Raw genomic sequence first — 13,853 nt, 5'->3', positions numbered from 1 at the left:
GGCGTTTTCATCTCCATTACTGCTTTAACCTTCTTGGGATTGGCCTCAACTCCCTTGCCGCTAACAATGAAACCCAGGAACTTTCCCGCTCTCGCTCCGAATGTGCATTTCTCTGGGTTCAATTTGAGGCCATATTTGATTAGTACTTCCAGGATTTCTTTGATATCCTGCGGGTGGTCTTGCATTTTCTTGCTTTTGATGATCATGTCATCAACGTAGATCGAGAAGTTCTCGCCGGATTTGTTTGAAAATATCTTGTTCATCATCCTCTGGTATGTTGCTCCCGCGTTTTTCAATCCAAAGGGCATCACCTTGAAGCAATAAGTCGCCTGGTGAGTTATGAACGATGTTTTGATTTCATCCGCCTTCTCCATGGGTATCTGATGGTAACTGGATTTCACGTCGGTGAATGATAAAGCTTCATATCCTGCAGTTCCATCTACCAATATATCAATGTTAGGAAGTGGATACATATCTTTCGGACATGCCTTGTTCAAGTCTTTGAAGTCGACGCACATTCTGTACGTTCCATTCGGCTTTTTGACTAGCACCACATTGGCTAGCCATTCCGGATAGGTGACTTCTCGAATCGCATCCGACCTTAGCAAGTCCGCCACTGCTTTTTCAATCGCCTTTTGCCGCTCAGGAGCATGTCCCCTCTTCTTTTGCCGCACTGGGGTTGCCCCTTTGTCTACATTCAACCGATGGGTTGCTACGTCTGGGCTTATTCCTTTTAGCACTTCATTTGGGGCGGCAAATGCCGACTCACATTGGATCAATACCTCGGTAATGGCTTTCTTTGTTTCTTCTGAGAGTCCAGCCGCTATTCGCACATTCTTGTCATTCGAGATGGCGAATAGTTCCGTTTCTCCCAATGCTTCCGCCGGCAGCTTCTCTTCGACTTTATCCTCCTATTCCGGTTTTGGTTCAAGTGATAATGTATAGGCCTGTTGAGATACAAGTTGATCACCTTCAACTATGACTCGCCCTTGGTGTGTTGGCAAATGTAACGTTAAATGCTTCATTGAGATGAGCGACTCCGTCTCCGACAGGAATGGCCGTCCCAGAATTATGTTGTTGGCCAGTGGGAGATCAACAATTGCGAATTCTAAATCACCTCGCCATTTTAGATTCTTATCGCCCATTTCTGCCTCCAACACCACTTGCCCACTTGTTTGGGAGGATTGACCCCCAAAACCAGTTACATCCATGAAGGTGTGTTCCACCCGCTCGTCGTTGATTCCCAACTTGTTGAATGCTGTCCGGGTAATGACGTTGCAAGAACTGCCTGTGTCGATAAGGACCCGCTTGACGTCCCATCCTTCAACGGCCATCGTGATCACCAGGGCATCCGCATGTGGCTCCGTGATTCTCGCAAATGAGTAATTGAGGGCATCCCCCCTATGTGTGTTGCTCTTTCGCCGTTCACGGCGAGTTCTTTTTGTTGGAGGCTCGTAGATTCCGCCTGCTATCACGTTTATCACCCCTTTCTTCTGCTTCTTTTCTGGCCGTGTTTCTCCCTCATGCGGGAGCGTTGTTTTCTCATCAGCTGTTTCTTTTCTTACAAATTGACTCAGCTTGCCTCTCTCGATCAGTTTTTCTATTTCCTTCTTCAGTTCGTAGCAATCATCTGTGTCGTGGCCATTCAATCTGTGGAACCTGCAATATTTGTTAGGATGTCGCCCCAAACTGGTTCGACCTTTTACCTCGGGGAACCGCACATCCTTCTTCAGGGGGCTCTTTTCGATCCAAAGTAACACCTCCTGGCGAGTCGTGTTTAATGGTGTCTGATATCCGCCACTTTGAAAGGGGCGATCGCCTCTTCGAACAAAATTACTTTTGGACTGGGTCTGGCGCCGATTGTCCGAAGTGGATCTAGCGGCATCTCTTTCTCGCCGGGTTTGAGCCCTATGTTCCCTGTTGACATCATCCACTTCCATCTTGTTGCGGATGATTTCCTCCCGCATACTCCAATCTGTGGTTCCATCTGCCATGATGTTGCGGATGCTCACGATATCCGGGTTTTGCAATCGCACCAGAATATCGTTGAATGCGACAACAAATTCCCTTAGGGAATTATAGTTCCTCTGTTTGATCTCCTTCAGCTGCCTATCCGTCACATCCGCTGCTTTACAGCCCACAAATTTCACACAGAAATCCCGACTATATTGATGCCAATTGTGAATAGATTCTGCGGGTAAAGATCGAAACCAATCAGATGCGGCTCCGCCCAAAGTTGTCGAGAATAACCTGCAAATGATGCTTTCACTCGCCCCTACAACATCCATTAGTTCTCTGTAGTTCCTGACATGAGCCTCAGGATCAGAATTCGGATCCCCATAGTATTTAGGTATCGCGGGCGCTTTGATTCTGTGATCTGGAATGAATTCCCGCAACGAAGGGGCAAAAGGTGAATCGCTCTGGACCTCTGCTCTCGGCCTAGGCGAGTACCCCATTCGCTCCATCATGCTTCGTAATTGATCTTCTAAGTCAATATCGGGTATTCGCCGGACTTCTTCCATCCGCTGCTGGTGAATTCTGGGTGGCATCCACCCGCCCATCGGTGTTGAGACGTGTGCCTGTTGGGGGACTAACCGCTGTCCCGTTATAGGATCAAAGTTCCATGTGTGCTCTCGCCCAGGAGTCATCAACTCCGAATGTCTGTGAGGAAAAGGTTCCACTTGCTATAGCGGAAGAGTGCCTTGCACTCCTGGCAACGGTTGGGATGGCTGCCAGGTCGGATGTATCGTCGTAATGAGATCTGGGTGCGAGTAGTTGCTCGGGTGGCTGTGTGGGTTTGTGCGACTACTCTGGCCCACTTGATTTGGTGCCTGAGATGGCTGCGGGAGGGCCGATATGACAGGGATAGTCGGTGATTGTGTTGAGATAACCACAGGTTCTTGAGGAGCAGCCGCCACGGCGGTATTGTGTTCGGCGAGGGCCGTTAGTAAATTAATCATTCGATCTCCAGCTGCCTGGCTCATGTTCGAAGCCAAGACTTGTCCTGCCATCTGCACGAAATCACTATTGGACATTTCCATCTCAGTTTTCACTTGGACTTCCAATAAGGGACTCAATTGTCCCGAAGGACCCAATGAGCTAGGCACCACAGGCTGTGTACTTGCAGGTTGCGAATTCGCAATCCGTGGTCCCCTGGAGTTCATACTGGTTGATCGAGTGGTAACGCCGGTCGTTCGTGATGGTTCTGACATGTTCTTCGTGTACCTTTAACCAAATGTTGGTAAAAAAGGTCCACGCTCACCGCACCAATGATAACTTGCTGGATCCGCTTTGATATTCTTTGCCGGAGTTACCTGCAAAACAAAACCGGAGACAGGATCTCCGGGAAAACTCTCCGACGATCAAGTCAGTTTTTGTAAAAATGAGTCTATAATTTAGCAATAGCTTTGTGGGAAAAAATGTGAACGTACCTCCCCCCTTATTCTTAAGGCCTTTTATAGGTGTTTTTTGGATAACCGCCGATGGCGGTTACTCCTTAGTGGGCCACGTTCTGAGGGCGGTTATCCCTTTTTAGGCCATGTCCCTTTCGTGGCTTTCATGGCAACGAACGTGGTTTTGAGTGGGAGTCTTGACGCTCCGTTTAGGAATTCGGGGCGGTTTACTCGCTGCGCCCGCTTCCTTCATTCGGGTCCCGTCCAATCTTAGCCCATGGGGCTTTAATATGGGCTGGGCTTGCGAAATGAATATAACCCGTTTTGGGCTTCGCGGGTTATCAATAAACTAATAAAGAATTAAATTCTTCAAAAGCTAGAACTTGAAGGAAATAATTCCAAATTGGGTAAAACACTAACTCTCAATGAGTGTTTTTTTATTTCAATTAATATAAGATGCATTCATTGCAAAAAGAATGGTTTATATACCCTAAACCTTAGGCTAAAAAAGACTTAAAACCCCCCAGGGCCTAACTAACATATTTTAAAGCATTATGGCTAAAAAAGATACAAAATAAAGTAATGGCAAGAAAAGTAAATAGTTAACGGCAGACTTGTAATTAGGATCAAAGCAGGATAACTTGTTGATTAAGGCAGACCACACGATGTATTGTGTGTTTGACATACCATGTGGGTTGAAAATCCGGTTAACCATACAATGTGTTAAAGGAGTCACACGACATATGAATTAAAAATAAATAAACATAATTTTCCATTTTCAGCTACACACCGCGTGGACTAACTCACACGCCATATGAGATATTTTCCCTCGTTTTTGCGGCTACTCTTCAATAACACGACGTGTTGTTATCCAACATACCATGTGGGCCCTGTTTCATCGAAATCTCTTTCCTCAAATGGTCGTCTATCTCTCAACTCGACGTGTCATCCCTTTGAGCCCGAAACCTCCGACAACGAATTTATGTCCTCATCATTACTCCTTATTACTTTGAGGGAAAAACCTAACTTTTGTGTTCATATAATTTGTTTACTACTATATTATCACTTGAGTGTCAAAGAATTTGGAATTTAGAATGTCAAATTTTTATTCTTTATCTGCACTATATTATTGAAGTCCAATCAAAAGATCCTACAATTATCTTAAAAGGTTCTCCTTGTAGTATAATTTATTTTACGGGATAAATGGTTGTGTTCTTTTTGCAGGCCAACCATCTTCATAGAGATAATTCAGAAAGTAGGGTGTGTGCTTAAGGATGAAACAGGGCGAGAATATCAGAAGGGTGGATGCGGAGGTTTTGTGATGCGGACATCCTAACTGGGATCAATAATAACACGCGCCTTGGCGGATCTCCTCTCGGCGTTCCCACAGAGGTTGTATCTACGAGGGCGGATCCCCTGGACACGCGAGCGGGGCGGATCTAGGCGTACGCCATGAGGCGTACCAACAACTACAATGGGCGGCTCTCAAGTTTACTTCCTGCCGAAGGAATTCACCAACAACCTCTGACGCTCCGTACCTGCACCTCTGTACCAGTTGTCTGGGCGCATTACCTACCTTACCCTTTTATTATTAACCATATTGTAACCCTAATAGGGGTAGTTCCTGTCCTTTACTTATCATTTAAAGGTTGTATTTAAACCCTCATTTTGTAAGGATAAGGCAACTTTATCAATCAAATACTTTTCTCTTTGAGAATTAAGGTTTATACCTTGTTTATCAAGATTCACTCCTTCTAGTCTAGCTAGAGAAGAACATCTTTGTAGGTTTACGATTAAAACCTTCATTTATCGCTTTCGATCTGTATCAGTTGGTATCAGAGCCAATCGTTTCCTGACCCGAAACTTCTTTTGGCAATGGTTCAACCCCGACAACCGCAAGATTCCATGGAAACCAGTGACCGGAGATATGAGGAGCTGAGAGAGCACCTCGCGGAACAAATCCAGGCCAGCCTTGAGCGGCAGAAACAAACGACCAACGGTTTCAGGAGCTAACCGCTTCCCTGGAAAACCTCAGATTGGAGATCCGTGCAGTGGTCAGACCAGCCGCCGGGGAGTACGACCAGAGGAGGGAAGGAGTCCTTGAACCACGACCCCAAAGGCAACCCACGCCACCTCGACTACCATTGACAAATGTCCAACTTCCACGAATGGGTCCTAGGGATCCTGAGGTAAGAAGACCCAACTTTGTCCTTGTACATAACGCTGATAGTGATATTGATGATTTTGAGGATATTGGGGATAATGGTGCCTTTAGAACTGTGAGGAATGGTGGTCCGATTGACGACAGACGTGGGGGTATTGCTAGGGCAGAACCGGATCTAAGGAACTTTGATAGAGATGATGCCTTTAAGCTAAAAATAGACTTACCGTCTTTTGGAGGCGAATTGGATATAGAGGGGTTCTTAGATTGGTTATCGGAAGTTGAACATTTCTTTGAGTATGCCGGTATTCCTGATGAGAGGAAAGTTAGACTGGTGGCGTATCGCCTGAAGGGTGGCGCATCAGTTTGGTGGGATCAGATGAGGGAAGAAAGGAGAAGAGGGGGCAGAGATCCGATTAGATCTTGGCTACGGATGAAGGCGATGTTGAGGGAGCGGTTCTTACCACCGGATTATGAGCAGTATATTTACAGCTCCTATAGGGGATGTTCTCAAGGGACCCGAAGTGTCCATGAGTATACTTCAGAGTTCTTGAGGCTTTCGACGAGAGCCAACTTGTCTGAGACTGAAAGCCAAAAGACCTCTAGGTATCTAGAAGGGTTGAGATACAACATCCAGGATCGTATTGGCACACAGATGGTGGTGCGAGTACAAGATGCTAGGAATTTAGCCCTCAAAGCTGAGTCCCAACTGACCGGGAGATCCAGGAGATCCGCCACTACTGAGTATACGCCTGAAGGAAGAGATAACGTGAAGTCTTATGACAAAGGCAAGCAGGTGGCGAGTGCCAGTGGGGCCAAAGTCAACAGTGTGGGAAGAGGATCCGTTGGAGATACTAGACTATACAGGGAAGCACCTATACCACCCAAGGGCAACAATCCGTATGCAAGGCCAGCACCTTTCAAATGTTTTCGGTGCAATGAGCCAGGCCATAGATCCAACGAGTGTCCTATGAGGAAGAGCGCCAACATGGTGGAGAGGTATGAAGATGACTATGACGAAGAGGACGACGTATTTTGTGAACCCTTGGGAGAAGATGATGAGGTGGCGGGTGAAGAGAGGTACGCCATTCATGTGGTACGGCGTTTGTTAGTCTCCAGCCGGATAGAGGGCGATCAGAGGCACCGACTATTCAGGACCCGCTGTCTTGTGAAGGGCGGGTGATGTAATATGATAATAGATAGTGGGAGCTAAGAGAACATTGTGAGTAGCAGCGCCGTTCAGAAGTTCGGGTTGTTGGTAGAGGCGCACCCTGATCCCTACAGGGTGGGATGGATCAAGAACGTGGGCGAGTTGAGGGTGACCCAGAGATGCAACGTACCGATTGAGATTGGTAACTATCATGATGAAGTCTGTTGTGATGTGGTCGATATGGACGCATGCCACCTATTGTTGGGCCGACCCTGGCAGTTTGATAACAACGCCACCCACGCCGGAAGAGAGAAAAATTACAGATTTGTGAAGAATGGGGTGAAGTTTGTCCTTACACCAATGGTGAGAGAGCCAAAGGCCGACGAGAAGTCTACCTTGGTAGTCTGTCCTACACATAAATCGTTCGTCAACGAATGTGAGGAGAGCCAGATGGTGTATGTGGTGATGGTTAAGGCGAATCACGAGGCCGCCCGAAGGGGCGAGAGAGAGATGCCGAATGAAGTGACCCGCCTACTTGGCGAGTATCAAGATCTGTTCCCCGACGAACTGCCGAGTGGGTTACCACATTTGAGAGATATCCAACATCATATCGATTTGGTGCCTGGGGCTAGTTTGCCAAGCCTCCCACATTATCGAATGAGCTCAAAGGAGAATGATGTCATGAGACAAAAAGTGGAGGAACTCATCGAGATGGGATACGTTAGGGAGAGTATGAGTCCTTGCGCTGTTCCAGCTTTACTTACACCGAAGAAGGATGGGTCTTGGCGGATGTGTGTTGACAGTAGGGCTATTAACAAGATCACCATCAAGTATAAGTTCCCGATTCTAAGATTGGATGACATGTTGGACCAACTTGGCGGATCTCGAGTCTTCTCTAAGATTGATCTCAGGAGTGGGTATCATCAGATACGAATCCGATCTGGGGATGAGTGGAAGACTGCCTTCAAGACAAGAGATGGATTGTACGAATGGTTAGTTATGCCCTTTGGGATGACCAACGCCCCTAGTACTTTTATGAGACTGATGAATCAGGTGCTTCACCCAGTGATTGGGAAGTTCGTAGTTGTGTATTTTGACGACATTTTGATCCACATCCAGACCTTGGCGGAACATGAAGAGCACTTGCAGACCGTGTTTGACCTGTTAAGGAAACACCAACTATACGCCAACACCAAGAAGTGTGACTTTGTCATGGAGAGCTTAGTTTTCCTTGGATTCATGGTCAGCGGAGTGGAATCCAAGTTGATGGGGAGAAAGTAAGAGCCATCCGAGAATGGCCTACTCCGAGGAACGTGTGGGATATCAGGAGTTTTCATGGGCTAGCAACGTTTTATCGCTGATTCATTAAGAACTTCAGTTCCATAGTGGCCCCGTTGATGGAATGTTTGAAGAAGGGAAAGGGGTTCGAGTGGGCGGACGCCCAAGAAGAGAGTTTCGCCTTGATCAAGGAAAAGCTGAGTACAACGCCAGTGCTGGCGTATCCCGATTTTGACAAACTGTTTGAAGTTGAGTGTGATGCCAGTGGAATTGGGATTGGTGGTGTCTTGATGCAAGAAAAGAGGCCCATTACATACTTCAGTGAGAAGCTCTGTGAGGCACGACAAAGGTGGGCAACGTATGATCAAGAGTTTTATGCTGTAGTGAGGGCATTGAAAGTATGGGAACATTACTTGGTGGGAAAAGAGTTCATCCTCTACACTGACCATCAAGCTCTCAAATACCTGGGAAGTCAGAAGCAACTTCGAAGTGCCATGCACGCCCGGTGGTCTGCCTTCATAGATAAGTTTCCCTATAAGCTTATCTATAAGGCGGGAAAACAGAACATAGTGGCGGACGCCTTGAGTCGGAGGGTTGCACTAATAAAAACAGTCAACCTGGAGACCGATTGTTTCGAACACATCAGAGGAGAGTACCTGGCGGATCCTGACTTTGGAAGTATCTGGGAGAAGTGCCAGCACCAACCTGGGGATGGGGCGTATCACTTGATGGATGAGTATCTAATGAGGGGCAACCAACTTTGTTTACCCTGCACTTCTATCCGCGAGAAGGTGGTCCGAGATCTACATGGCGGATCCCTGGGGGGACATTTTGGGCGAGACAAGACATATGCAGCAGTGAGTTCCCATTATTTCTGGCCCAAAATGAGAAGAGATGTGGCGTACCTGGTAGAACGATGCTATATCTGCCAGACCGCCAAGGGACACGCTACAAATGCTGGCTTACAGCTATCCTTGCCTGTACCAGAAACCATATGGGAGGATCTGTCCATGGATTTTGTCCTAGGGTTACCCAGAACTCAGAGAGGCATGGATTCCATCTTTGTGGTTGTTGACCGGTTTTCAAAAATGGCACACTTCATACCATGCCGTAAGACTAACGACGCCTCAGCGACTGCCAAGCTATTCTTCAAAGAGGTTGTCAGACTACATGGCGTACCAAAGAGCATTGTCTCAGACCGTGACACAAAGTTCCTGAGTCACTTCTGGCGGACCTTGTGGGCTCTTTTTGATACTTCTCTGAAGTTTAGTACCACCGCCCACCCTCAGACAGACGGACAGACAGAAGTGGTCAATCGGACTCTGGGAAACTTACTGCGCAGCAAATGTAAGGATAGGCCCAGGATGTGGGACGTGGTTTTAGCACAAGCTGAGTTCGCCTACAATGGATCTGTACATGCGGGAACTGGGAAGTCACCCTTTGAGGTGGTATACACTAAGACCCCGAATCACGTCCTTGATATAGCCCATCTTCCCAAAGGAAATGTGACTGCGAATCAGCTAGCCAAAGACTATATCCAGATGCACCAAGAGGTGAAGGAGATTATTGAGGAGAGAAACCAGAAACTAAAAGCTAAGGCGGATGAGCACCGCAGGGACCTACAGTTCGAAGTGGGAGATGAGGTTATGGTACACTTGGGAAAAGAGAGACTCGCCAACGCCACAAGCAGCGAGCTTCGACCGAGAAAGTACGGGCCATATAAGATCACCAAGAAGATTAATGCCAATGCCTATCACATAGCTTTGCCAAATTGGCTTGGTAAAGTCTCACCGGCGTTCAATGTTCGTGACCTTAGCCCGTGGAAGTCAGATGGCCCTTTGGAGAACAACACAGACAAGCCAGTGCCGAATTCTTTAAAAGAAGGAGAGAATGATGCGGACATCCTAACTGGGATCAATAATAACACGCGCCTTGGCGGATCTCCTCTCGGCGTTCCCATAGAGGTTGTATCTACGAGGGCGGATCCCCTGGACACGCGAGCGGGGCGGATCTAGGCGTACGCCATGAGGCGTACCAACAACTACACTGGGCGGCTCTCAAGTTTACTTCCTGCCGAAGGAATTCACCAACAACCTCTGACGCTCCGTACCTGCACCTCTGTACTAGTTGTCTGGGCGCATTACCTACCTTACCCTTTTATTATTAACCATATTGTAACCCTAATAGGGGTAGTTCCTGTCCTTTACTTATCATTTAGATGTTGTATTTAAACCCTCATTTTGTAAGGATAAGGCAACTTTATCAATCAAATACTTTTCTCTTTGAGAATTAAGGTTTATATCTTGTTTATCGGGATTCACTCCTTCTAGTCTAGCTAGAGAAGAACATCTTTGTAGGTTTACGATTAAAACCTTCATTTATCGCTTTCAATCTGTATCAGTTCAATCTGTATCATTTTGGGAAAGGAAACTTCTCAGAGTTATTCAAATGCATTGAGGAATATGAGAAAATATTGGAATCCAGTCGAACTGCACAAGCAGTGTGAGCAAATTCTTCCCAATAGAAATTGAAGTCATGGAAAAGTTAAAAGTTTTTATAATGTAATAACTTTCTTTTCTTGAAATTAAATGTGACTTCAATAATTTTATTAAAAAATAAAATTTAATAAACTTTTTAAATAGATACAAATTTTCAATAACAATCAATGAAATTTACCTCTATTTGTGATGCAAAAGGTTAGCAAGGAATATAAGACCATCAGAAATCTCAAAAGTTACCAAAACTTAATGTATAATCCTAAAATATAATATTTTATTTTCTCTCTCATCCAAAATACTTCTGACAATTTTAAAAAACTGCTTCAATGCTAAGCAACTCTAAAAGTTGTCATTATGGTCATATAAATCATTATTTTTTATATAATTTATTTTAATTATATATATTATCATATTATATTATAGAATATTTTAATGTTTAGCTACCAAACTGCGCTATATCCATTTGTAATTGATTTACAATGTTATTGTAAAGAATATCCATTTTGTTTTCGAATTAGCGTGTGGTAATCATAAAGCTAAAGTAGATCGAAACGAAGAAAGAAAAGAAAACCACTAAAACTAGGGTTCTCACGGATCTTGCTTACTACTATACCGGCTTTGCTTTGTTCTAAATCTCAAAAGCCTCTCTATCGTCAAGTTGCTGAACATGTCGTTTGAAAAAAGAAAAAGTAGAAAATTGAAGCCGGTAGCAGCGTGAACCGGTCAAATACAGGATATAGAATCAATTATAACAAGTCACATGTTCATATTCCAGAAATACAGAAATTCCAAAATACTTCACATATTAAAATAAAAAAGTTAGGACTTTTTATTTCTAGTCCTCTCGATACACCCCTCTTCCTTCTCCTCACAAAAATTATTCTTTTTGCTTTCCAAAAAGGCATGTTTTTATGTTTCTTTGAGCATTTGCGGAACTCGATCTAAAACTGTTCTCGAAGTTTGCTGCCAACATTGTTGCCTTAAAGAAAAGGTTTTTCGATTTGGATTCCTATATACCCACTAATGTATTAATTGATGGTGTTAGAGCATGCATTCTTTGAAAGATAATAGAATAAACAAGAGGAAAAAGCAATGAGTGTTCAACAAGTGAGGAGGTCTAATAAGTTGCTTCCAAACGAGTGAAATATCGACTGAAATTAATAGTTTGAACTTCCTCTCATATGACTCAGCTTTCACTTTCTAGATGAATATGCGATAGATTCTAGGATCTATTCTATATTTTAGGCATTGAAAGATATCTTTTTTTATTCAGATTTTTTTATTTGATATATTATATAGAATATCTGGGACGAAAGGATTCAGAATAGCGAGACCAAAACATGTTGCCTTACCACTTGGGAAAGACTTTGCCCTCCCTAAAGCGAAGCTCAGTTCAGCGATTACTTAGAAATACATTTTGTGCAACAACCTTCCTATCTGATAGAAAAGAATCCCATAATCCTGAACCGATCTAACATGGGATCGTAAATCCCAAGTTTATCTATAAAGAGCAGATCTAATTATATTTTTTGTACTTTTTTTATTAAAAAAAAGAGATAACAAGGATGCTAAAAAAAGTCCCAATATTATCATGAAAAGCAAGCAACCCTTGTTTCTCCAATATAAGACACTTTTTCAAGCATTATCTATCTCATCAAACACTCTTCCAAACACTTCTCATTGTAAAGGCTCTTATATGAAAGCTATTGTTTTTCTTTTTGGGCAATTCTGAGTATACCATACTATTTCCTTTTAGTTTTTATATTAATTAACAAATAAGGTTGTCAGGTTTCTAATCTTAAACCACTTAGTCTAATATATATCTAATACCATATCATTGAACCAATTAAACTAAAATTTTAAGCTGATAATGAAGGCCTAATTATAATTTTTATATTAATCTCTGACGCGTGCACATGTAACCCGTCTGACAAGATTATTATATTTCTTTTACTGTATTTATATTATATATAATCATATAAAATATATAGATGACACGATTATTAGCTCTTAGTCGCATACGCCAATGAAATATCTAATATCTCTAATAATATTTTTTTTATATAGTTTATCTAATTTCTCGGTTCGATGATCGTCGGGTACCCTCTAGGTGAATCATCTCACAATTAAAACTTTCTGCGTAGATTATGACTCGAACTCGAGATCTAACTCACTCATTATTTATTTTGTTATCAGTAAAATTACTATTTATTATTTATTGTTATATTTACCAATAGAAAGAGAAAAGAAACTTCAACAATAAATTACTAATAAAAAATGAAATAGGGACATGAGGTAGACTCCTCAATAATAAAGAGGAAATGAAAACTCTTAGTGATGTGAAAAGAAGCTAAGCGGCTCTTGGAGTTGGATTTTGTTATAAACTCTTCAAAATTTAACTTAAGAGTCCAATAAAAGAGTGCTTTTAAGCAGGACCAGTCCTGACAATTTATGTGCCCTAGGCGAAATAAAAGCTAATGACCCCTTTAATAATAAAAAAAAACTTATATGTAACTGTAACAATAACTAAATTCTTCATAAAAAAAAAATTAAATACCACCAAAGTGCAAGATAACCCATAAAAATATAATAGTCAAATCAACAGCAAAATTGATGGCTTTCATCTGTATAAGAAATTAAGAATGAAAATTAAAAATCTATTGTCAAAATCAAAACTAAGCAAGTGAAATTTCTGAGGAAAGAGATGAAATACCCAAAAAGTAATCAATCAAACTGAAATTACAGAATAAAACCCTAGATTGAAGCAGAAATTTGAAGAAGAACATCCTAGATTGAAGCATTTACTGAAGAACGAAGAAGAGATCTATTTTTTTTTTTAGATTTTCTTCCAACGTTTCCTGAGCTGAAGAAGAACGAAAAATAGGTCTCTGTCTATGTTTTTGTTTGGAGATTTTTGAACTTGTTTGGCTTGGTTAGGTTGGGTCTGCGTTTTCTTTTAAAAGATTAGAAGAATAGGAAAGTTAGTGTTCGCGATATTTTCGAAATTTCCCAATTTTTAACCTTGATACGCATTTGCGGGTATTAAGTGAAAATAACATAGGCATGCCAGATAAACTAGTTCTCAAAGGGTAAAATGGTAACTGAATAAAGTAAATAAATAAAATACGCCTAAGTTACTTGAATTCTAAACGAAAAGCGATTGGCGACCGTTACCATGACTGAAAATAAAAACAACGGTCTTAGACCCCGACGTTACTTGACAGGTCGGTCGGAAAAACAATTTTTAATATAAGTACAAAAAATAAAACAATAAAACGACACAAAGATATAATTTTTTTCTTAATTTTCTTTTATATTTTTATTGATTTGTAAATATTTTTAATATTTTTGTATTACAAATAAGCATAAAGCAT

General features: G+C 42.6%; 1 protein-coding gene across 1 annotated transcript in view; it reads left to right on the top strand.

Moving 5' to 3' along the window:
• LOC136236039 (4-hydroxyphenylpyruvate dioxygenase-like) overlaps positions 1–10,487 on the top strand; it is a 38,164-nt gene extending 27,677 nt beyond the window's left edge. Inside the window, exons 3-4 of the mRNA XM_066026154.1 lie at positions 4,617–4,710; positions 10,383–10,487. Coding sequence (XP_065882226.1) covers positions 4,617–4,710; positions 10,383–10,487 — 199 coding nt within the window. The remainder of the gene's footprint in view (positions 1–4,616; positions 4,711–10,382) is intronic.
• Positions 10,488–13,853: the final 3,366 nt, after the last annotated feature.

Source organism: Euphorbia lathyris, chromosome 7 (assembly GCF_963576675.1).
Source record: "Euphorbia lathyris chromosome 7, ddEupLath1.1, whole genome shotgun sequence".
Lineage (NCBI taxonomy): Eukaryota > Viridiplantae > Streptophyta > Magnoliopsida > Malpighiales > Euphorbiaceae > Euphorbia > Euphorbia lathyris.
This window is presented reverse-complemented; position numbering and strand designations above follow the sequence as displayed.